Here is a 24,821-nt window from a genome sequence, read left to right as displayed (position 1 = left end):
GTTTTAATTTGCATTTCTCTAATTATTAGTGATTTGGGGCATTTTTTCATATAGTTATTGATAGTTTGGATTTTTTTTCCTGAGAAATATTTTTCCATATCCTTTGACTATCTTTCTATTGGGGAAGAGTTCTCATATATTTATTCTCATATATTTGAATCCATTCCTTATAAATCTCAGTGGAAAAACTTAAGAGAATCTGTTGCACAGATTCTTTTCTTTTTCTTCTTTTTTTTTTGGTGAAGCAGTCGGGGTTAAGTGACTTACCCAGGGTCACACAGCTAGTAAGTGTCAAGTGTCTGAGGCCGTATTTCTAACTCCAGGGCTGGTGCTCTATTCACTACACCACCTAGCTGCCCCGAGATTTTTTTTCCTAATTAATGGTTTCTCTTGCAAAGGTTTTCAGTATCCAAGCACTTTTCAATGTTATGTAACCAAAATTTTCTATTTTATCTTTTGTGATTCTCTCTATAACTTTTTTGGTTATAAAATTTCCCCCTCCACAGTTGTGAAAAGTTTCTTCTTCTATGCTCCTCTAATTTCTTTATAATAGGACTGATCTTTTATATCTAGGTCACATATCCATTTAGAACTTAACTTGATATATGGTACGAGATGTTGGTTTAAACTTAATTTCTTTCAGACTACTTTGCAGCTTTCCCAGTAGTTTTGTAAAATAATGAGGCCTTTGTAAAACAGTGAGACACATAGTCTGTGTCCTTTGGTTTGCTGAATATGATGCTACTGTGTTCATTTGCTTCCTAAATCTTGTGTACCTTATTTGTTTCACTGATCAGCTTTTCTATTTTTTAACCAGTACCAAATAATTATATCGATGATTACTCTTTGTAGTAGTTTGAGATCTGGTACTGCTAGGCTCTCTTTTGCCTGACATTTTTTCATTATTTCCTTTGAGATTCTTGAACATTTGTTCTTTCAGATGAATTCAGTCATTTTCCCCCCAACTCTATAACATAATCCTTTGGTGGTTTGATTGGTATGGTACTAAAGAAGCAAGTTATTTTAGGTAGCACTGTAATTTTTATCATATTGACTTAGCTTATTTGTGAGAAATTAATATTTCTACAATTATTTACAGACATAAAGGAAGACCTAAATAGAAAGGAATTGTTGATGGTTAGGCCAGGCTAATAGAAGAAAAATGATAATAGCAGCCAAATTAATTTACATATTCAGTACAATACCTAACAGACTAACAAAAGGATCATTCAGCAGAATCGAACAAAATTATAATTTTGCTGGAGATCAAAAATTCATCCAGAGATCAAAAACCTCAAGGAAAATAATAAAAAAGAGTGAGAAAGAGGGCCTAAAAAATAAGATTTCAAATTATACTAAAAAGCAGTAATCATCAAAAACTAGTTGGTACTGTTAAAGAATAGAAAAGTTGCTCACTTGATCAGATTAGGTAAACAAGATCCAGAAGCAAATGATCACAGTAACCTAGTGTTTGATAAAACCTAAAACCCAACTGCTGGGCTATGAACTCACTACCTGACAAGAACTGCTAGGAACATTAGAAAGAAGCCTGTCAGAAATTACATGTAGACTCACATCTCACATCATGTAGCAAATAAGCCACAAATGAACATATGACTTGGACATAAAGGCTGACGTCATAAATAAATTGAAGAAATTGTTTTTATGACCTATGGAAAGGAGAAAAGTTTATAACCAACAAAGGATAGAGGGAATCACAGAAGATAATATGGACAATTCTGATCACATACAATTAAATTTTTTACACAAACAAATCCAATGCAGCCAAAATTAGAAAGGAAATGAGGTGTGTGTGTGTGTGTGTGTGTGTGCGCGTAAACCTTTGCAGCAAATTTCTTTGATAAAGTCATGATATCCCAAATATTTAAGGAACTGACTCTCCCCAAAAAAAGATGTGTGTGTGTATGTGCATGTGCATGTGTGAGAGCACTCACTCATTTTAAACAAAAACTATTCCCCAGGAGATAAATGGTTAAAGGACATGAAGCAGTTTTCAAGGCAAGAAATCTTCCAAACTCTCAAGAATCACATGAAAAAGTGCTTCAGAACAGTAATGATAATAATTGAAATGCATATTAAAGCAACTCTGAGGTTCTGTCATACCCATTAAATTATCAAAAATGACCAAAAAAGGGCATGATAACTGTTGGAGGGGCTACAAGAAAAGACACACACTAATGCATTGCTAATGGATCTGTGAATTGGTCAAATCATTTTGGAAAGCAATTCAGAACTACACTGTAAAAGCCACTAAAATATCCACTTTGATCCAATGTTGGATACTGCTACTAGGCATATACACAAACAAATTCAAGACAGAAGGAAAGGGCCCCTTTATACAAAAATAGCACTTTTTATGGTAGCAAAGAATTGTAAACAAAGTGGGTGCCCACCAACAGGCAACTGCCAGAACAAATTAAAGTATGTGGATGTAGCAGATTATTGCGCATAAGAAATGACACTATTTTAGAGAATCCCTGGAAGTTGTATATGAATTTATGCAGAGTAAACTGAGAACAAGGAGAACTTTTTTATAAAATGACTACATCACTGTAAAGAGAAACAACTGAAAGACTAAAGAATCAAAGATCAATGCAATGACTCCAGAACACCGAAGAAGCTTGCCTCCCACCTCTTGGTGCCAAGTAACGTATTAAGTATAGGTGCAGAAAGAGGCATTTCCAGTCATGACCAAACACAACACAAATTTGGTTTGCTTGACTATAATTATGTGTTACAAGGAAGGACTTTTATCTTGGTGCAGAAAGTGCATAGGTAATGATAGGAATTCCCCACCCCCCCAAAAAAAAGAAATAGAAAAAAAGACCATCAATGAAATATTTTTGAAATACATAGATAAGAGCAGAAGAAAGTTAGAAGAGTATAAAGACAAGCAAGACTATGTTGATATTATATTGCATTTAATAGATATATAAAAACAAGTTGTATGTAAAAGATATGGTTTCATTTAAAATCCTCTTTTTCTAGTCTTCTTTATATATGGAAATGTTCATATTTGTTTTCTAGTCTATCAAAAAAAGTTGTTTTTTTTTTTAAATACACCATCCACAGGTGATTAAAATACAACCTATTTCTTCAGAAACACAAAGCAATAGGAAAGTATTAGGCATTGGGTATGGAAAGGAGAGAGTTATTGATCAGTACTGAAATCTAGGCCTTTGGGATATAACCTACCCCCCCCATGTCAAGACAGGAGGAGCAAAGAAACCAATGGGAAAGAACTTCCTTACAGCTCTGGGAGCCAAGAACTTACATACTATTTTATATTTAAAACAACAACTAACATTTTTATACTTTCTCTTTTCCTTAGTGTTCTGAAGAAGGTAGTTCAAGGGTTCTTAACCTGGGTCCATGAATAGACATCAGGGGTCAAGAAACAGAAAAAAATTAATCTTTCTTTTCACTAACCTCCAGTTATTTAAAAACATGATTCTGAGAAGGTGCTGATAAGCTTCACCAGATTACCAAAGAGATCCATGATAGAAAAAATGTTAAGAGCTATTGAGCTAGATGAATTATTAACTTTATGGCTCTTTTAAATTTCTATTTTGCCCTCTGGTTCTAAAATATCAGGACGGTTTTCCTCGATCATTTCTTGAAAGATGATGTCTAGGCTCTTTTTTTGATCATGGCTTTCAGAAAGTCCAATAATTTTTAAATTCTCTCTCCTGGATCTATTTTCCAGGTCAGTTGTTTTTCCAATGAGATATTTCACATTGTTTTCTAATTTTTCATTCTTTTTGGATTTATTTTTGTGTCTTGATTTCTTACAAAGTCACTAGCTTCCAATTGCTCCATTCTAATTTTTAAGGAAGTACTTTCTTCAGTAATCTTTTGGACTTCTTTTTCCATTTGGCCAATTTTGCTTTTTAGGGCATTCTTCTCCTCATTGGCTTTTTGGACTTCTTTTGCCATTTGGGTTAGGCTATTTTTTAAGGTGTTATTTTCTTCAGTATTTTTTTGGGTCTCCTTTAGCAAGCTGTTGACTTGTTTTTCATGATTTTCTTGCATCACTTTCAGTTTTTCCTCTACTTCTCTTACTTGCTTCTCAAAATCCCTTTTGAGCTCTTCCAAGGCCTGGGACTGATTCATATTTTTCTTGAAGGCTTTGGATGTAGGAGCTTTGGCTTCATTGTCTTCTTCTGGTTGTATGTTTTGATCTTCTTTGTCACCAAAGTAAGATAATACAGTCTGACTCTTTTTGCGCTGCTTACTCATGATCCTGGCCAATTACTTGAGTTTTAAACTCTTTGTTAAGGTAAAAGTCTGCTTCCAATGTGGAGAATGTACTGTCCCAAGCTTCAGGGGTTTGTACAGCTGTTTTCAGAGATACTAATAGGGACCTGAAAATTTTGAGTTCTTCCAAGGTGCTATGATAAGGGGCGAGGTGTTTTCTCTCCACGACCACAACAAGCTTCACCACACCAGCACTCCTCGCCCAGGACCGCCCCTCAGAACTGTGACCCAGATCCAAGAACGGGCAAAGCAAGAGATTCCTGCCTCAGCACTGGCAAAGAGATCCCTGCAATCCCCCTCTCATCAGCCACTCGATTCCCCCTCAGTCTGTGGGCAGGAAGCTCAGGAAAAAGCCATGGCCCCGGGCCACGCTCGAGACTTGTGGCTGAGACCTAGCTCCTTCTCTCACTGCAGTCACAGACTTTTCTCACTGACCTTCTAAGTTGTCTTTGGCATTTGTGGGTTGAGAAGTCTGGAAATCACCACAGCTGCCTGCAATTCAGTCCTCTGAGGCCTGCTCCAGGGTCACTGCAGCCTGCGTGCCCACTCCGCACTGCGCTCCTCTCCCCGCCTGGTGCAATATACCTTTCCGATCAACCATCCAGGCTGTCTTTGGCTGGAAATTTGTTTCACTCTGTCTTTTTGTGGGTTCTGCTGCTTTAGAATTTGTTTAGAGCCATTTTTTATAGGTATTTGGAGGGGTTTGGGAGGAGAGCTCACCGCCTATGGCTCTTTTTATGAAAAAAAATGTGGCTAACTCTTGAGAAGAATTCTGCTTTAGGATATCATCAGTGTAATTTAGGACAAGAAAAAAAGGTGAGCAGTTCATAGCTATGAACAGTGTGTAAGTTCCTCTCGTATCCACACAATGTCAAGATATCTAGAAGAATACCAGTTTCCCATATATTAGGTACAGAAGATTTACAGGAGGTCATAGACAAGGATTCTATAAGATGAGAAGGCAAGGATGGGTGGCAATGGCTTGAATGATAGTGTCAGAGTTAGAAATTTCTTTAAGGAGCTGTGAAGTAGTGAGGAGTAAGGGTAGACTATAGTGGAGCCCTGGCAATAACAATGCACAGATTAGACGACAAGTCCAACTACAAGTTCACTCCTGGGTCATCCCTCAGAGACTCACCTAAGCCCCCCTCCCAGAATTCAGGGTGAGGCAGGTGTACCCCCAAGAAAGGGGCACTACAAACAACAGGATTCTGGGAATGGGACTGGACACAACTGTACAAACAGACCAGGGAAGTACTACAAAGAACAAGGTTAGCAATCTCTCTGAAACAGAAAGAGAATACCATGAGGAGGAAATGAATCCCTCTGGGGATAAAGTTCACACTCTGGATGTCAGCACTCTGGGAAAAGGCAATAGTAGCACTGTCCCAGTTAAAGCTTGTTAGAAGGAGTACCAAGAATCAAAGTAATACTGATATTCTAATGCTAAAGACTGCATCATTAGACTGTGTAACTGCTTAAAATATTTATAAATTTTAATAATCCTACTATGGCAGCCTTCTAACCATGTGCAGATATGCAACTTACATGTATCTTCATGGTGGGGTGGGGAATTTGTTTTAATAGTTATTGGTAAGAACAAAAAATGGTACTATTTCTGGAATAAGTGGCTCCATGTAAAGAAACTAAAGCAGGGGCTGAGGGATATACCAAATACTCCAAGTGGACCAATGTCTAGGTTCTAATTACGGAGACTAGTTTAACCATTAAGGGCAAATGGTTTCCCAACTTAGGGTGGGTTTTGGTTATAATGTATTAGTGATGGTTTGTCTGATACTTATACATGATTCTTAGTTACTTATTTGGACACAATTTTTTTCTTTTTGCAGCTCATTCACCACATAAAAGTTACCTCTAAACAGAAAGGATGTCTTCTTCTATTATCAGGATACTATACTTTCCACTTTCCCACTTACGTAAAGAGTTTCTTTCAAAAACCTATCAACTTAAATCAAGTACCAAAGAACAACTGTTCTGCCTAACCCCTCCCCACTCCATTTTGTCTTTGGTTTGAGTAAGAAAAGAAGTGTTTTTTGATGCCGAGGGTATTTTAAATTGCAAATACACAAGATAAAAAAGAAATATACAGAATCTTACCATTGTAAGCTTGCTGTAGGTGACTAGGCAGAGGTGAGTGAGAAAGTGATGTTGCATGCTGAGCTCCTGGCTGTAAACCCTTCAGCATATCTAAGACAAAAAAATACGAGATGCTGGTAGTCCACCCAGGCCTTACTCGCCTTTAAGAAATATTTGCTCAAAAAGAAAGTTAAAATATATAAACTCCTGAATTTATGCAGGATGTGGGAAAGACAGAAGCATTAGAAACTCACTAAATGCCATGAGGTACCCTAAGCACCATATTAGGCAATCAAGGATTTCACAATTTAGGCAGGGGTATTAATGAACTGAAAATCATTGGACATTAAGTTTTACAAAATTTTGTTAAGGAAAATCCTATAGAGTTCATTAGGCTTATGTTACTGTACATACTTGAAATACAAAAGATTTTCTTTTAAAATATTTCATAACTGTCATTAATTAGAGTCAACCATTTGAATTAGTGGGGTTTAATTGCTGTCTTAAATTATATAGCAAAATAACCGAATAACTAAAACTTACTCTGAGTTAGGCTATGGTGGAAGGCGGCTGAGGTAGATCCCGAGGTGGTTGTCACTCCAGATGTGTCGGTTCCAAAGCTAAGAAGCTCCAAAGGAAACTGAAAGGGCATGGTGACAGGAACCAGGCCCCCCAGCATCCCAAAAGGAGCCACATTTTGATTTGTTACAGACAGTGGTGATGTCATGAGAGTGAGAGGCGAGGCATTAGCCAATAAGGATGCACCTGCTGTGGACTGTGCAGAAACCATGTGTCAAAAAAATTATTTTAAATCCTTAGCTGACATATTTAATATCCTGACAGAACCAAAATTGCGTGTCTAACAATTTCTCTAACAGTAGTAATTCACACACACAAATAACTTTGTGCCAAAAACTAAAATAGTAGGCACCTTCTTTAGGGTTGCCAAATTCTGAAAATTAGTACTCTTTATTTGTAACTTTGGAAAATTACAAATTAAAATTTCCACAGTTTATATTTGCTAGGGGTAAAAGACTTTGTCCTTCACTTTATAAATTAAATAGCTATAAGAAAATAAAACCCTTATAAGTACTTATGTATTAAAATATTTATCACAACTGCTAACACCAATAACTAAACATATGCAAAATTCAACAGCAGAAGAAACATTAAAGAACTATGGGAGACAGGAACCATGCATGCATGGTGTGTTTCTATATTAAAGTAATATTATTCATGCTTCTCTCTCACACTGAGGCCAACCAGAAAGTAGTTTACCATATATGACTATAAAATATAGACAGTAAAGTAATGGATTTGTAACTTGTTAAATAGCCATACCCAAAGAGTAATGATTAATGGACCAAGGTCAACCTGGAGGGAGCTGGCTGGAGTGAGCTGGCCACAGGGTTCTGTCCTCAGCCCTGTTCTGTTCAACATTCAGGGATGTTGTAGAGGTGATTCCTGCATTGGGTGGGAAGTTGGAGTGGATGACCCACAAGGTCCCTTCCAACTCTGGGATTCTAATATTTTCATGTGAGAACTAGAGAATCAGTCTTATTATTTTACATTACTCTATGATTCATATATCTGGGCTGTGTCCATTACATCCCCTGATATCCCCATCCCTAGGAATATACCATTCAAGTCAAGTGTAAAAACCATGTTGCATTAAGACTCAGGCAATACTAAAGGGATGTGTTCAAGGAAAAGAAATATCTTGTCAGCTCTACCTTCCATTTGCAGGATTCTGCACATGACAGTGGTAAAACAAACTTTATTTCTCTACTTTTTTCAATCCCATAGCCTCTTCTTAACCTGCTGTGACTTTACTCTGACATCTCCACCGTGGGTTTGGTAGAAATCTCAGTCCAGAGGAAAACAGTAGTCTTTTTTTCCTCTTTTTTGCATGATATCCACATCCCCCAACTTGGATATCAAGCCACCCTGGGTCCCCCAAGCTAAGTGTGTCAATTGAAAGAAAAATTAAAAATACTCTCCATCACTACCCTATTTTAAAGTCAGAATACCAGACCCCAGAATTTCAACAGACCTTTTGAGGATAGGGAGGAGGCTAGCACAGATGAATCACAATCATTCTTCTTATCATCTTCTTTCTTATCCCCACTCCATTACTAGGCAACTTCCTCACTCAGATGCAAAATATGGAAACCACACTTTTCCGTAGGATCTTACCATCCCTGCCTCCTTCTTTTGCCTACTTTATTCTGACATTGAGCTGCAAGAGCCCTAGGGTCAAGGGAAAAATATAGCCCAAACCAAACAAATTCTTCAGGAAAGGGGATTTCTGGGATCCTCTCCCTGTGCTCTCCATAGTTCCTCTACTCTTCTCTACTGTTGGTGATATGAAAGAGGCAAGGGCAGTCAGTGGACTTTGCAGTAAGATTCCTCAATTCTACGAACTAGGGAAGCAGCCCCAAACAGGAAAGAAGGACCTGCTTCCCTTATCTTGTAGCACCAACAGGAAGACACAAGCTCCTCCAGCTTGTGTGCCAAAAGGTGGGCAAACTATCTGCTATAGCTTCAGATACTACCAACAGACAAAGTGTAATTAAGGGCATGATTACAGCAAACAATTGGGTTTTATGCAAGCCATATTTGAATTGAGGAAAGATGGAAAAGTACAGTTTATAACTGGACCAATAGGGAGTTCTCTGATTTTCTTGCCTTTGATCTTTCCCCATTCCAATCTATCTTACCAACAACTGTAAAATCATCTTGCTCATTTCATCATGCCACTCCCTTCTTTACAATATACAGAGTGGTTCCCTAATATCTTAATTCATCAAATCCAAGCTCTTTACTCTTGCTTTCAAACTAATACAGAAGCAATGATGAAGACTTCAGTGTCATCCCCTAACCTTTTACATAGACTCTCAAGACATAAGTATTCAGTTTTATTACAGTAGTACATTTAATGTGCACTCAATGATTTTTTAAAAAGTGTTTTCTTTAGTTGTTTCATATATGTATCACCTCCCTATTTAGGCTCTAAATGCCTTCAAGAACAGCTGAAGTATATCAGACTTTTTTTGTATATCCCCCATAGTACCTACTATGAAGTTAGCAAATAGCATTTTTGACAAGTGTTGACAGACTATCAAGGCTCTATTACTGACTTGAGCTTTGTATAGAGGAAAGTAAGTGACAGAAATGAAGGAAATGATATAGAAGTAACAGAATGTTTTGTGTTGGGGTAGAAAGATAAGCTGAGCTAGCACATATGAATGTATTTGGTCTATCTACTTTGCAGATACATTTTTTGGCCTTAAGATTTTATCAGCCTGTAAAACTTCTTATTGATTCAGGCATATTAAATATTTCTCCTCAAACCATTCCTACTGTATTATGTGCCTTCAAACCAAAAGTAATAATCTTTGGTCACTCCTACCATATACCTAGTATCCTTACCATTCTTTAGTTATCCTGGTCAATTCAACCTCCCCAGAAACTGGATAAAGACTTTCTTTTCTCACTTTTAAACATACATGTACCACATCCTATACCATATACATTCATAGAATCTTTTTTTTTTGGTGAGGCAATTGGGGTTAAGTAACTTGACTAGGGTCACACAGCTAGCCTCAAGTGTCTTGAGGCCGGATTTGAACTCAGGTACTCCTGACTCCAGGGCCAGTGCTCTATCCACTGTGCCACCTAGCTGCCCCACATTCATAGAATCTTGAGCGCTTCAAGTAATGGTAGAGGATAACCAGTACAATCTCCCTCCTAATGCAGAAATCCTAACTATAAGATCCCTGTCAGGTAGTCATCTAGTCTGAACAAGGCAATTTGTTTTGTTTTTGTACAGATTTATAATAATAGTTCTTTTTTATACTGAGCTAGAATCTCCTTAGCTAAAATTTCCATTCATTTGCATTACTTCTACTCTCTGGAACAACATAAAACAAGGTACTCTTAAAAGTCTTCTTCCCTAAGTCTTCTCTTTTCCAGACTAAACAACTCCACTGCCTTAAATAATATATCATATGAGACTGTTGCAAGATCCCTCACCATCCTTATTGTCCTCCTGCAGATACTATCTGGGTGTCACATGCAGAACTAGACAAAATATTTCAGGCATGATCTGGTTAACACAGAACATAGTGGAATTATTACTGCCCTTGACCTAGACTTGACACTTATACAAATGTAGACTTCTACTAGAGTATAACTGCATCAGTAGATTCATTTTTAAGCAGCTGTCAGACTGCTAGTTCATATTAACAGTACAGTACAGTAACAGTACAGGTTCAGTAAGTACTGCTATATTACCATTCACATATGTGCATATAGAATCACTTTTCATTCTCTCTCAGGATTCACAACAAGTCACTGGTATTTATCAAAATCAGCTGCGTGACCTATAGCTAGCTGCTATCTCTTGATAAAATTCTATATCTGCTTTTTGGTATAGAAGAAGTCTACGTATATCAAATATCACCACATATTTAAAAAGCTGGCACTGTATAAACATAGTAAAGTTATTTATAGATAGCCTTCCCCTGGGTAAATGAGTTGAAGCACCAGCTAAAACCTAGTAAAGTATGTGCAGCTGTTAACATGACCCAGTGGTATGAACAAGAAGAGAAGTGTCATAATTCATGTGGCTCAGGCCTTGTCAGTTAACTATTCATAAGTAATTTGGGAGGAGGAAACCTATTAGGAAATAGCTAAAATCAGGGGGCAGTAATAGATTTGATAACTGGATCAAAGGGAATTAGTTTTACAACTAGAAAAGAGACAATTTGCTTCCTATTGGTAGAATGAAAAGTGTAATTTGGGAAAAGTGCTAGGTAATTTCATGGAAGGTAAATAAGTTAGTTCAGGTCATGAAGCCGGAGTCAGATAAGATTTATTTGGAGTTGGGGAAAAGAACTAGGCTGTAAAGTAGAATAAGAATCCATCTACGCCTGAAGATTATGTCAACCAAAACAACTCAGGTTAGATTTCATATTAATTTAAATTTGAATTCAGAGGATTAAGAACCTGCTATTCTCTTGTAAAGCCTTCTTTTTCATACTACTGCTTGTCCTTTACATGTTTAATCTTAGTTTCATGACAAAATTTCTTTTAAAAACTTTATTTGCTTATGCATGGCTTAGGAATAGTTCTACCACTGCGTCAAGAGAAAAGTGAGAGCAGAGGATTAACATGCTGCTGATAGTAAATAATGGGGACAGCAGTAATCTGTCAGTTTCACAGCTAGAGAAGGAACTGATGGTGTCAGAAAGAAATGGAGTCTTGGGTGAACAAGTATCAATTATATATATATATAGGTGCTTCCTCTCTGTTCCTAACTGCAAATGCCATCACCCTTCCAAAGAAGGAAGTGGCCTGGAAGGAAGAGAAGGATGGTACCTGCTGGAGAGGAAGGAAGAGACTCTATTATGATACTATAAGAGGCTGTATAATTATTGACTACTTTTTACTTTAAGTGTTTTACATAGAAGGTCAATATGGCATCACGACTCCAATCTTCATAATATACTTACCAGTATATATCTCTAAGTTCCTTCAGAGTGGAATTTGAATTAATGCATTATTTCACGATGAACCAAATCTAAAATACATATCAGTGAAATGATCTTTTTTATTTTGAAACCTAGGAGGAGATAGGGGTGGAGAGTGGCAAGAAACACAACCTGAACCTGAATGGTCCTTAAAATATATAGACAACTATCTTGTTATGTCCATGAGTTTGCATGTTAAGACTTCTACTTTAGATCTACTCACTCAGACTTCTGAGGGTTTCAAGTTAAAAGTGTAATTTAAATATAAATGATATATTACTGGAGGCTTCAGTTTTCTTTCATAATCAACTCAAGAAAAATTTAGTATTATTAATGAGAAAAAACACTCTATAAATCTTACTTTCTTTTTTGGAACACCTAGAAAATTATGTGAGAAGAACATGGATATCATTTTTTTAAGTACTATAAAGGTTTAAGTTTTTTTCTCCTGCTCTCTGTCCAACAAATGGATAAGCCCAATACATTTGAAAATAGAATTGAAAATCTGATCAATAAGTTTATTCTATAGATTCAACATATATGGATTCATTCATAACACTTTATCCAAAGGGCTTAGGAAAAAGAAAGATAACTGAATCTTTAACATTATCAGACAAATATAGATTAAGTACTTACCTGCACACTGGCTGTTACAACTGAAGACCCTGAGGCAGTGGATGGTCTATGTGGAGCAGACAACTGTTTAGTAGCACCCTGTGTTCCACTTCCGGTCCCCCCAGACAGACTAGTCCTATTAGCTCCGCTTGAGTTTAGATTGCCACCTCTGCTGGCAGGTACATTCATTACGATTCCACTCAAGCTATTCTTTCCAACAGTTCCAGTGGATGCTGGGTTAGCTAACTTTGAAGAGGCCTGAAGATTTTTTGCAGACTGAAGGCCTGAAGTGCGACTAGAGGGCAGTAAATTCAAGGTAGGAGACTGTCTGCTGATATTTACTCCACTGGGCTGTTTATGGATTGGATTGTTACTGGGAGAGTGGCTACTCTGGGCTACTAGTGCACTTGAATTGGAAGAACTGGGGGATACGGCAGGTTTGGAAGTTGGATTGGATTTAGATATGATAAGTTTAGTTGACAAAGAAGGTTTAGTTGATATAGAGGGTTTGGGTGAAGCAGGAGGTTTGGGTGAAGCAGAGGGCTTGGGTGAGGCAGAGGGCTTAGGTGAAGCAGAAGGCTTGGGTGAGGCAGAGGGTTTAGGTGATGTTACAGGCTTAGGAGATACAGCGGGTTTAGGGGATGCAGCAGGTTTAGGGGATGCAGCCATAGAAAAAGGAGACTTGAAACCCTGGGTGGAAACTTGTGACACCATGGCCTTGGCTAAATAGTTACTAGAGGTAGAGGTGCTAGGTGCTGTCCGAGAGACCAGTGGATGGGACCCTTGAGAGCCACTTCCAGATGAGGAGTTAGATAAAGGAAGGCGGTATACAAGTGGTTTCTCTGAAGTCTTGATGAGTGGGGATGAGCAAGAAAGCTGGGGATTACTACTTAATTTCACCACTGGGTTAGTCTGTGATTTACTAATGGTGGCTTGTAATGGGGACACATAGTTTTGTTGGACAGCTGAATGCTGGTGCACCTTTGTCACTTGTGTTACTGAGGAAGATTCTTGGGCCTCTGGAGAAGTCACCAAAACATGAGAGGAGGCAGCAGCTTGGGCTTGGGAAGAGGAAGAAGAGGCATGGGCCTGTGAAGAGGAAGATGCTTGGATTTGGCTTGACCGTTGGAGTCCTTGTTGAAGAAGCCTGGCTGGCAGAGGTTCTAAGGAAACTTTAGGGTTTTGAATTGAGGAACCAGCAATAAGGCCTGACGAGATACCAGTGTGAGCTAAGTCCTGGGGTTTCTTTGGTACTGGTCCTGTATGGCCAGCAATAAGACTTGATGAATGTGCAGTCTGAGCTGACTCTATTTTTTTTGGAGTAGCCAATGGCAGCTTGCTCATGATACTTGCTAATTTTTCTTCCCGAAGTCCTGGTCGAGGTCTTGTAGTTGGTATACCTATTCCAGAGCCAACTGGAGGGCCCTTGGTCCCATTATTGATAACAGCTAATGCCTCAGAAACAGAATCCAGCGAAGGTGGATGAAAAGAAAGATCTTCATCTAGTGAATCATCAAGGCAAATAGTTTCCTGGGCTGGTGTACTGCTAGAGCTGGTTGGGGCAACAGCAGAAGTAACAGAGCTCACTGATGGACCACCAACTGAAGACAATAAAGATGTATGTATTTTCTGGTCCTTTTTTGGACTACAGTCCTTGAGTAAAAGGAAAAAAAAAAGTTACAATGTATAAATTTCTCAGACACTAAAGAGTCCCTTGCCAATCAGTGTTTAATTTTTTTCAATGGAAATCTCCATTCTTAGAACTGTGATGAGAAGCTTGAGGACCTAGTATTCTGACTATGCTATAATGATCAACCACAAGTACCTCTACACCACTAATCTAGTTTTGGCGAATAATACATGACTAATGCCCTTTGTTTGCCTTAACTAAGAAGACTGCTTGAAAAGACAGAGACGAGACTACCTGTACAATACTAGGATCAAGAGTCACATTCCAGTGTGGACTCATCTGCCTTTACTAGAGGTGGGGAACCTGCGGCCTCGAGCCCACACGTGGCTCTCTAGCTTCTCAAGTGTGGCCCTTAGAATACAAACTTCACAGAAAAAAAATTCCCTTAATAAAAAGATTTTTTCTGTAAAACTTGGACTCAGTCAAAAGACTGTACCCAAGGACCTAGAAGGCCACATGTGGCCTCGAGGCTGCAGGTTCTCCACCCCTGGCCTATAGCAATTCCTGAGTAACTATTCCTTTGTCTCCTCCTTTGTGGGCTTTATTCTCCTTCTGTTCCGTTATGCTTAATATGAATCTGGTTTGCATCTGGATTCTGCTTCTGCCTTAAGGTCCCCTTTGCATCCTGGATCTTGGAACAGTGAAACCAGGTTACCTATTTGGCCCATGCAGTTAGGGCTAACTGCTCTTAGTCTGACCACAGAGTGGCTTTCTGGATTCACAGTCTACAACCTGCCCCTATCCTCCAATTCCTACCTATACTAAATGAAAATGACCCTTTGGTTTTCACTTTTTGTCCAAGTGATTCAAAACAACAAAAATGAGTTCCAGTTCTTGACATCTTACTTTTTTTTTTTTTAGGCAACTGGGGTTAAGTGACTTGCCCAAAGTCACATAGCTAGTAAATGTCAAGTGTTTGGTCTGAGGCTGGACTTGAACTCAGGTCCTCCTGACTTCAGGGCTGGTGTTCTATCTACTGCGCCACCTAGGTGCCCCTGACATCTTACTTTTCTGCCACACATAACCTGAAGATGACAAAGATATTGATGCCTCACTGTCATTAAGTAGGAAGAAAATTTATTTTAAAACTATTTACATTTTGAACCTCACTCACAGGTTAGGACAGAGGAGGGTAGTAATAGGAAGGTATTGGAACTTTATATTCCTTAGAGAATAATGACTATTTTCTAAAACAATTCACTTTTCAAAAAACTATAAAGCAAGGAGAATATAAGGAGAACCCTGAGAGGTCATAGGGGAAGAGGAGAGGAAAAAAAAATCAACATAAATCCATATATGTGAAAAACATATTAAAATTCTATTCAATAAATATTGCATATACCTGAAAAAGGACATTTCCCCCAAGTTTAAGATAAATTAAAGAATCTTAATCTATGTTCAGGGTTTTGCAAACATTTCTATAGTGGCTAACGGGGCACCTGTTACTTGAGGGTAGTAGATTCTTAGATTTCAAAGTAAGAAGGAAGTTTAAGGATAACTTAAGGCAGAGGTATCAAATTCATTCCTGGGAACTAGATTAAAATGTAATTGGGAAATGTTTAGCAAAACAAATAAAATATAATAAAACATAGATGGTAATTTATGGTTTTCAAAATCAATTTGCCACCCAGGGATCTACTTGAATTTGAAAGTACTGGCCTAAGGAATAGTCTCCTAGGAATAATCAAAGCCCCTTGTTTCACTGAGAAGGAAGTTGAGAACTAGAGAAATTAAGTGAAGGAGGCAGCAGAGAGAATGGAGAAGCAGTTTCCTTCTGAAATTGTTAACACTAGTCTAATGAGAAGCTCTGATGCATTTTAATACCCAAATTTCTAACTTCCTTGTCAATATTAAAAGTTTTCTCTTTGAAAAATCACATACTAGATTACATAAAGACTACTATTATGTGCATAGTTAAATGGTTAGTAGAGATGGGACATCAGTTTACTTTGACATGCTATCCAATTTTCATTACTGAAGATATATAATCCATCATCAAAAATACTCTTGAGGCATGAAAACAATTATGATAATATTGGAACAATTAAGGACTACTTGAACAAAGTTTGGAATAAAAGAGGCTAAGCATTAAGAGAGAATGTTTATCCTAGAGGCATTTAAAGGGAATATAATACAAGTAAATCATAAGAGAAATAAGTATGGATCTTATGATTACATTTAGAAAAATTCAATTCAATAGCAAATATATTAAGCAACTATTATGTATGAGACATTGTTGTTAGGCTATAAGGATACAAAAATGGAAAATAACACAATTTCTGCCCTCAAGAAGTTTATAATCTAGAAAGGAAAAGTGATGTTTCACAAGTATAAGAGACAGAATATGATAAGGAGAGATCAAAAGTGCTATAAGAAAATTTGAGGAGGGAGAGATCACTTTCAGGTAGCAGAATTCAGGAAATGCTTCATTGTGGCACCTGAACTGGGCCTTAAAGGAAAGGAAGGATTTTTAACAAGATATGGAAATGGTGCATTCTAGGCATGGAAAATTCTCTATTGTCAGTGGTTCTCAAACTTTTTGATCTCATTAAGGACCTCTTTACACTCTTACAAATTATTGAGCGCCTCCCAAAGAGTTTTTTATGTGGATTATATATGTATGTGTGTGTGTATATAGATATATATATATATCTATATACACACACACACACGTATCTATCTATCTATCTATCTATCTATCTATCTATCTATCTATCTATCTATATATAAATGCTTACTGTATTGGAAATTAAGAAATCAGGCTCTTACACTTAGAAGAAAAATAAAGAAATTTATGTAAAAATACTAATGGATAGTATAATGGATAATTCCAGGGCTTGTAGCTAAAGTTTCAAAAATGCTATATATTATATTCTAGGGATAAACCATGATTTGAAGCTAAGAAAAGTGAAGATAATAAAAGTGATATGGATGCTGAGGTGGCAAAATGTGGCAGTGATAAAAATGATGTGAGGGAGTGGGAAACCAAGCATAATAAAGAAGTAAAGGAGAATGGACTAACTTCAGGCAAAACATGAGACAAATATATCTTTACTGGATATTAATCACTCAAATGAAGCTCAGATCTCATTAATTTGAGAATTCCCTCCAATGATGCAGAACATTGCCCATCCAAGGCCACCTACTCCATACCACTCACATTCATGTCCTCTCAAAAGATTAATACAAGGGATTGTTCCCCAAACATGTTGGAGGCTTTCCTCAATTTCACCTGACATCACAAGCACCAGTGAAGCAATCTGGCTGTCTACTTATCATCACTTGTTCTTGCCATGAGACTAATATAACTTCTCTTTCTGTCATACAATTTCCTGATGACATCCTTTATTCCAGTTCTTTGGCATTTTTCATTGTTTATATGTTGCAGCCTCCTCAGACCTACCATAAGCCTTTTCATTGCCCTTTCTGTAGCACTTATCTTTAGTTTTTCAGAAGTAGTTGTGTTCCACATCTCTGCCATATAGCAGCACCAATAAAATGCCTATCCTGAAAGGATGGGCTTTTACTATTGCAAGGAAGCTTGAAGTCAATAAAAATGCTATGCAATTTCCTGAAGGTAATCCAGTCTCTGCTCCTTTTCAGTTGTCAGCTTAATCCACTATCCATCTGTACTACATGTTCCAGATATACAGGCTTTTGGACAAGTTCTATAGGGTGTCCAAAAAGATGTAAATTAAAATCTGAGCAAAAGAAATTTGTTATCCATTTAGTTTTTTCTGAATGACTGTACCTAACTACTTTTAAGTGATCACTAATCTTTTTTAGGAGGCTCTGCAATATTCTGGAACTTGATGTAATCAATACAATATTATCCACAAATAAATGAATTTGGAGGAGCTCATCATCCTTAGGGAAGTCTTAAAGTAGACTCTGTGGTAGACCTCCTTCATAGTAGCAAATATTCTTGGTAAGCCTGCATGTCCCTGCTTTATGCCCTCTTGATGTTTATTATAAGAAGATAACTGAATGGGTTTATTTTTCTTGTTAATATCTTCTAAAGGCCCTAAATGATCTTTATATGTGGATGGAAAATACTGTGCTATTTAAAAAAAAAAAAACTGAAACTGTAAGGTGATATTTTATTCTACTTGAGTTTAATGTTTTGGCTTTTTTTTTGTACTCAATAAACACAGTATCTTTATCTCCATATCTCTCAGTCAATTGTGTCAATGAGGTAGTCTATTGTTGAATATTACTTGCAAAAATCTTAAAGTAGATTACTTTTTACTAATACTCTACTGAGGATGTTCTCAATTTGTGTGTAGATGACCCTCAAAGATTTTATAAGGATATGACAGCAATCATATAGGTCAGTAGTAATTTATGTTCTCTTGGTCACCTTTTTTGGGGTATTAAGGTTTATGATGCTTTCATATTCTGGTATATCCTCCTCTCCCTTTAGATATCTGGTATTTCAGTTCTTCAATGCCCTCACATCTGTATCACTTCCTCTTGTCTTTGTTCCCTTTAATATCATTTCTATCTCCTCTGTAAGCACCTTAGACCAAATGTGATAGTTTCTATATCCTTGAGGAAAAAAAAGTCTGTTAAAATGGTTTTTGCAAATCTTTTCCACTTTACTTATATTTGTCATTCCTCCTTCCATCTTGGAATCCCCTTGGGGTGAACTCTGCATAGTTGGATATCTTACTAAGCTTGCTTTAAATTCCTTCTGCCCTCCATTGTTTCTCTTTGCTTTATGAGACAATACAATTTATAATCATTCATAATCCATTTTAAGATTTTACAAATGAGCTTATATTTTAAGCTGGTACTGCCTTTAGCAGCCAGCTCTCTCTATTTGGCAAGTAAGTTATATGTCTGTTGACTAAAGGACTTCTTATACTGCTAAAGTGGCCAAAAGGTTAAATTCATGAGTGAGATAAGCCTTGGAAGAATTAGCTCAGGTCAAAGGACATATTCTTAAAATGGAACTGGCAATTTTAAGGAAGCTGGTCTTCCATTCTATCCCTCACTTTTGTTCGTCAGGAAAGGTGGCTACATTGTAAGAACTGATAGCCTCAAAAGGCTATTAAGTTGTTCATACCCTTTCAACCAGCAATCCTGCTACAAGGTCTATACCCCAAACAGATCAAAGAAACAGGAAAAGGATCTATCTGTACAAAAATATAGCAGCTCTTTTTGTGGTACCAAAGAACTGGAAACTAAGAGGATGCTCATCAATTGAGAAATGGCTGAAAAAGTTATGGTATATGAGTGTGATGGAATACTATTGTGCAATATAATAAATGATGAACAGAATGGTTTCAAAAAAACTTGGAAAATCTTATATGAAGTGATGCAAAGTGAAGTAAGTAGAACCAGGAGAACAATTTATACAATGAAAACAACACTGTAGAAATAATTAACTTTGAAAGACTGAGAAACTGTTCAACGCAACCATCAACAACAATTTCTTTCTTTTTTTGTTTTTTTTTTTTGCTTTTTGGTGAGGCAATGGGGTTAAGTGACTTGCCCAAGGTCACACAGCTAGTTAAGTGTCAAGTGTCTGAGGTTGGATTTGAACTCAGGTTCTCCTGACTCCAAGGCCATAGCTCTATCCACTGTGTCACCCAGCTGCCCCTCATCAACAATAATTTCAAAGGACCCAAGATAAAACATACTATTTACTTCCAAATAGAAAGTTGATGGATTCAAGAATGTATGTTGAAGCATATTTTTTTCCTTACTTTTTCTTTCTTTCTACTTTGGACATGGCTAATGCCCCAGGAATTTGTTTTGCAAAACTGTACGTATCTGTAATGGATTTTATTTTTCTTGCCTTCTCAGTGTGTGTGTGGGGAGGAAGGGTGGGGGAGACAAAGGAGGGAGAGAATTCAGAACTGAAAATAAAATAAAACTGAATTAAAAAAGAAACACTGATGACTAGTTTTCTAGGAAGTAGAATAGATTAGAGAAGGGAGGAAAAAAAAGATGACAATGAAAAATTATAGGTATTGTAAAGTTATAAAGGGCAGGGCTTAGGTGTAAGGTTATGAATGAAAAACAACTGCATGAAGTTAAATTCTGTCCAGAGGAAAGGGCAAAAAGCTATGCTTCCTCCTATATTATCAAATCTAAGAATTTCACAATCATCTACAATCCTTAAGGTGCTCATTTTTTTTTTCAACAAAATAGTTCTCAATATTCCTCTCCACACCAATGTATGTCCTCAAACTCAAGCATTTCAACAGACATATTAATGTTCTCTTAAAAATCCTCAACTCCCAGTTCAACAACTTCCTCAGCACTCAGGATCTACTTCTTTACTCCAGTCACTCACAGGTATATCATATATCAAATCTCACTATCATCCATAACTGAGTCTGTTTTATAACCTTTAATTCTCAAATTGTTCTGATTATAACCTATCCCTCCATTTCTTCCCATGTTTCATTTCTTCTTAACTTATTGTTCATCCTCATCATAATCTCTAGTCCCCCTAAGCCCTTCCCCCCCAACCCAGCATCCCTTTTTCTTGTCTCTCTCTCTCCCTTCACAACCTTGAGCCTGTGATCAACTATTTCAACTACAGCAGGTACCCTGTTTTTGCCTTTTTTTGTATCTCCAATGCTTAAGTACAATGTTTGACACATACTATGTGTTAAATAAATGCATGTTGACTGGTTATCCTCCACCACTGAAAACCCTTGCCCCCTTCATCCTAATGAGTTAGTGAAGGAGGTGGCAGCTTCTATAGCTCTTTTCAAGGCACACTGTAGATGTAATAACCTACCCAAGATTCTTTCTGATACCCTACCCTAGATCTCCCTAGTGTTACTGCCTCAACCCAAAATAACTTTGTATTTATTTGTTTAAATATTGTATTCTCTCCCTCTACCATTGAACAATATAACATAAGCTTAAGGCCTTTCTTGTCTCTGTACCTCTAATACCTAGAATAGTACCTTGCACATAGTAGGCATTGTTGAACTGCACTGAATCTACAAATGCCACTTTCCTTTTCGCCCTGTAATAGTGTATTTGTTTAAGGGCAATTGACAAATTATGCCAAAAAGGAAGAATATTGCATTCTGTTCCGGTCTGGACATTTGTTTCGCCAAGACCCACATTAACAATAAGAAAAAGACAGACATGTTTACTGAAAACCTATGACCTCTATCCCTAACCCATATTATCTGAATATTTATTTAATTTATTATTGCTTAATTCGTACTGCTGGCTATACACTAACAAATATTTACACTATTTTCGCTAGCTTATATTATTGAACCTATACAACTTGATAGCTCTTTGAATTTTTAATATAAGGGTTTTATAATGTTAAAAAGTTTGAAAATATCTTAACTCTATCTACAATGTCTATGCTGTGTACTAAAATATCCTTTTGAGCTATAAAAGAGAACTTTTCCAAATTCATAAATTACATTTAAAAGAGCTGCTTTTAATACTTACCTTCACTTTGGGTTTAGGTGCCAGAATTACCTTTTTCTTTGCCCTAATTCAAGAAAGAAAGTCAAATGTGAGACTAAGACTAAAACTACTTGAATAGTATGGTGTTTACACCATCTGCCACTTATCACACATGGCCTTGTAATGCGCGCACTCTTACATACATACACACACACACACACACACACACACACACACACACACGATCTGAGTTCCTTGAGAACAAAGAGATCTTGTCTTATCCATCTCCAAATTTTCCACAACACCAAATATCACAGTATCTTATACACAGAATATTCATAATAAGCATTTAAGTGAATATATTTTCAGTAAATCACTAATTTGAGAGGTCAACATGAATTAGTAAACAGAACGAATTAAAGAATTTTTTTTAAACATATGCATTTAGCCTTTAGATCTAGCTTCTAATCATAACTGTGCCACTAATTAGCTATGTAACCCTCTGGCTCTCAGTTTTCTCATTAGTAAAATAGGAGAAAGGGGTGAAATAGATTATCTCTAAGGTTCCTTTCCTGCCTCTGACTACTATTATTCTAAATCTATGAAATACATATAGCTCAAATTTAAAGAATAGAGCATTCCCTATTTAAATATTTTAAGTAATCAAGCTTTTTTTCTATAATCTTGTTTACATTATAAATATTCTTTCTTCATAAACAATACTAAAATACGCTATTTTACTGGCCAAGATATTCTGGTGGAATCTGAACTAATGATGTTTTTACAGAATAAAAACAGTAAAAGAAAGATATGTAAGGTAGTAAAAAAGAAAATCTTGTCTATTGTTGCATATAAAAGAATAAAGCAAAAGAATACAAAAAGAAAAGCACATTGAAAAATAAACATTATTTAAAATCACGGTTAGGGCCCTCTTTCTCCTATCCTTAAGCCTATTTCAGAAATGATAGGAGATGTCTGGAATTTGCCCATGAACAGGTGCAGAGAATGCTGAAATATGACAAAGGTGGAATATAATTTCTTTCTGAACTGAGTGAACCTACTGCGAAGTCTCAAGAAGCTAGTAATATACTTCTTCTAATCCTTAGAAATATATATACAATAGATATTTTAGGAAAAATAGGAGCAGTAGTTTGCCCTTTACTTAAAAGAATGGCAATTATGGAAAAGTTTGAGGAAGAAAAAAGATAAAAGAAAAACAAGAAAAAAGTTTCACTTTATTGGAAGTCTCCAATTTATAAGTAAATAAAATTTACAAATGCTTGCAAAACCAGGTCAACCTACTCTTTCTCCATTTTCCTCCAGACCATACAAAACTCCTTGATAATCCCTGTTATTTTTCTATCACCACCATTAAAAGCCCTGTGAAGAAAATTCAGAGTTCTTAGACAATCTGTGGGCTCAGAGGTAGAAGAAATAAAGGCAAAAAACAGAAAGCTTAGAGAGCTGACTTAGAGGGCAGACTCCCAGGAAGGGCTGCATTATCTATATGGTAGCCTCCCCTGCCCAAAATTCTCTTCTTGTACTTTGCTTGAATTTTTTCTCTTGGTTACACTAAAATCCCACCAATTATAGATTGAGCTAATGAGTATTTTCTCTTAAAAAGGCAAATATATTTTGAATATTAAAGAGCTAACAATAGTATGAAAAAATTAAGTCTGTTACAACAAATAAGTTGGTCTGCTACAGAGCATTGATTAATTACCCTGAGAAAATGAGCTTTTGACTGAGGAGATGGAAGGTAGGAACTTTTGTAGTACTCTGAAGCATGCAGCAGGCCTGAGCCAGACAGCCACTGTTTGGAGGTTAGGACAACATAAAGAAATTGGGGGAATAGTTACTAGAAGAGAGCCTGGAGGAACAGAAAAGGAAGTAGGAAGATATATAAACAAAACCTGCCTATTTCAAAGATTTTGCATAGCAACCCTATGTTAAGAAAAGAAGACGAAACTTTCTCTTTTGCTCTTACACTACATGGTTTCTTCCTTATAAGACCCAGAACTCAGGCTAGTAATAATAGTATTAAAAACATACTACTTGAAATTTACATAGTATTTTACAGTTTACAAAGTGTTTCCACGTTCTTATGTGATCCTTAAAACAACTCTATAACACAGTCATATGTCACATTACTAATAGCACACTTTATAGATGATAATTAAGACTCAGAGAGGTCAGACATTAAGTAACTTGTTTAAGGTCACACAGGAAGTGACAAGAGCTGAGATTAGAAAAAGTTTTTTGATTCCTAGCCAAGTGTGCTTTCCAATATACTACACTGCCTTCAGTACTGCCTTAACTTAGTTGTCTACGGACTTATGGGGCGCTAGCCTGGCAGCCTAGTCACTACTACGAGTGATATTATTTTTAGGGGAAATCATGTTCTAAGTATTAGCAACTTACAGATGTACTTCTGGAACACAATTTTTGTATGGTGAGTACAGTTTACATACTTAACAAATTCAGTCCACCGTTTCATTGTATTCTTAATTGATTCTTTTCATCTCCTAAAATTCCTCATTATCAGTCAAAATGGATTGAGTAACATTAATTTGCCAAAAATTTTAAGAGATTAACATAGCTTGATAATTGTCAAATAAGGTGAAATGAAAGCAAATGAGATTTTTTTTTTAAAGCCTCTGTATTTACTCACGGAGCAGAAGTGAGATGATTGTGAACACTTCGGCTTTCCTTAAAGAGCATTCTAGAGACAAAAAAGGCAGATAGACAATATTACCACTGGATTTTCAATCAGTTATTATTTGCCACTATTTACCACTTAAAAGATTATTTGCACATTCAACTCAATTATTGACTTGGGAAAAATATCTGAGTTACGGATGATCACTTGTTGGATAGACCTCTAAGTTCTTACCAAAGTGGCTGGAAAGGGAGACTTTGCTTCTAATTATCCCACTGACATTTAAGACTTCAGCATATCTAACTGTGGAATAATAGATCATTTTTTCCCCATTAACTAGAGCTACAATGTAAAGAGGTTTGAAGACACAAAGGCTGCATGACCTCTCAATTTGCTGAGGCTGGTCATCCATACTTAGACTATGAACCTTTCAAGTATTTAGAGGTGATTTCCCTGAATTTTTGAGAAAGTCCTTTTGAAAAATCTTCTTTCAGCGAAAAATTCTATTTGTCTACCTCCTGTAGAATCCAAAGTCTCTTTTCCTATGTACCCT

General features: G+C 36.7%; 1 protein-coding gene across 1 annotated transcript in view; it reads right to left on the bottom strand.

The window, feature by feature from the left end:
* The window catches only part of UBN2 (ubinuclein 2), a 120,710-nt gene that overhangs the window by 17,603 nt on the left and 78,286 nt on the right, over positions 1–24,821 (bottom strand). The window contains exons 12-16 of the mRNA XM_027842285.1: positions 24,281–24,331; positions 21,652–21,694; positions 12,546–14,177; positions 6,919–7,150; positions 6,397–6,486 (exon numbers count right to left, since the gene is read on the bottom strand). Of these exons, the coding sequence (XP_027698086.1) occupies positions 6,397–6,486; positions 6,919–7,150; positions 12,546–14,177; positions 21,652–21,694; positions 24,281–24,331 (2,048 nt within the window). The remainder of the gene's footprint in view (positions 1–6,396; positions 6,487–6,918; positions 7,151–12,545; positions 14,178–21,651; positions 21,695–24,280; positions 24,332–24,821) is intronic.

This window comes from Vombatus ursinus, unplaced genomic scaffold (assembly GCF_900497805.2).
Source record: "Vombatus ursinus unplaced genomic scaffold, bare-nosed wombat genome assembly UNPS02014870.1, whole genome shotgun sequence".
Lineage (NCBI taxonomy): Eukaryota > Metazoa > Chordata > Mammalia > Diprotodontia > Vombatidae > Vombatus > Vombatus ursinus.
Note: the sequence above shows the minus strand (reverse complement) of the source record. Positions and strands in the feature narration are given on the sequence as shown.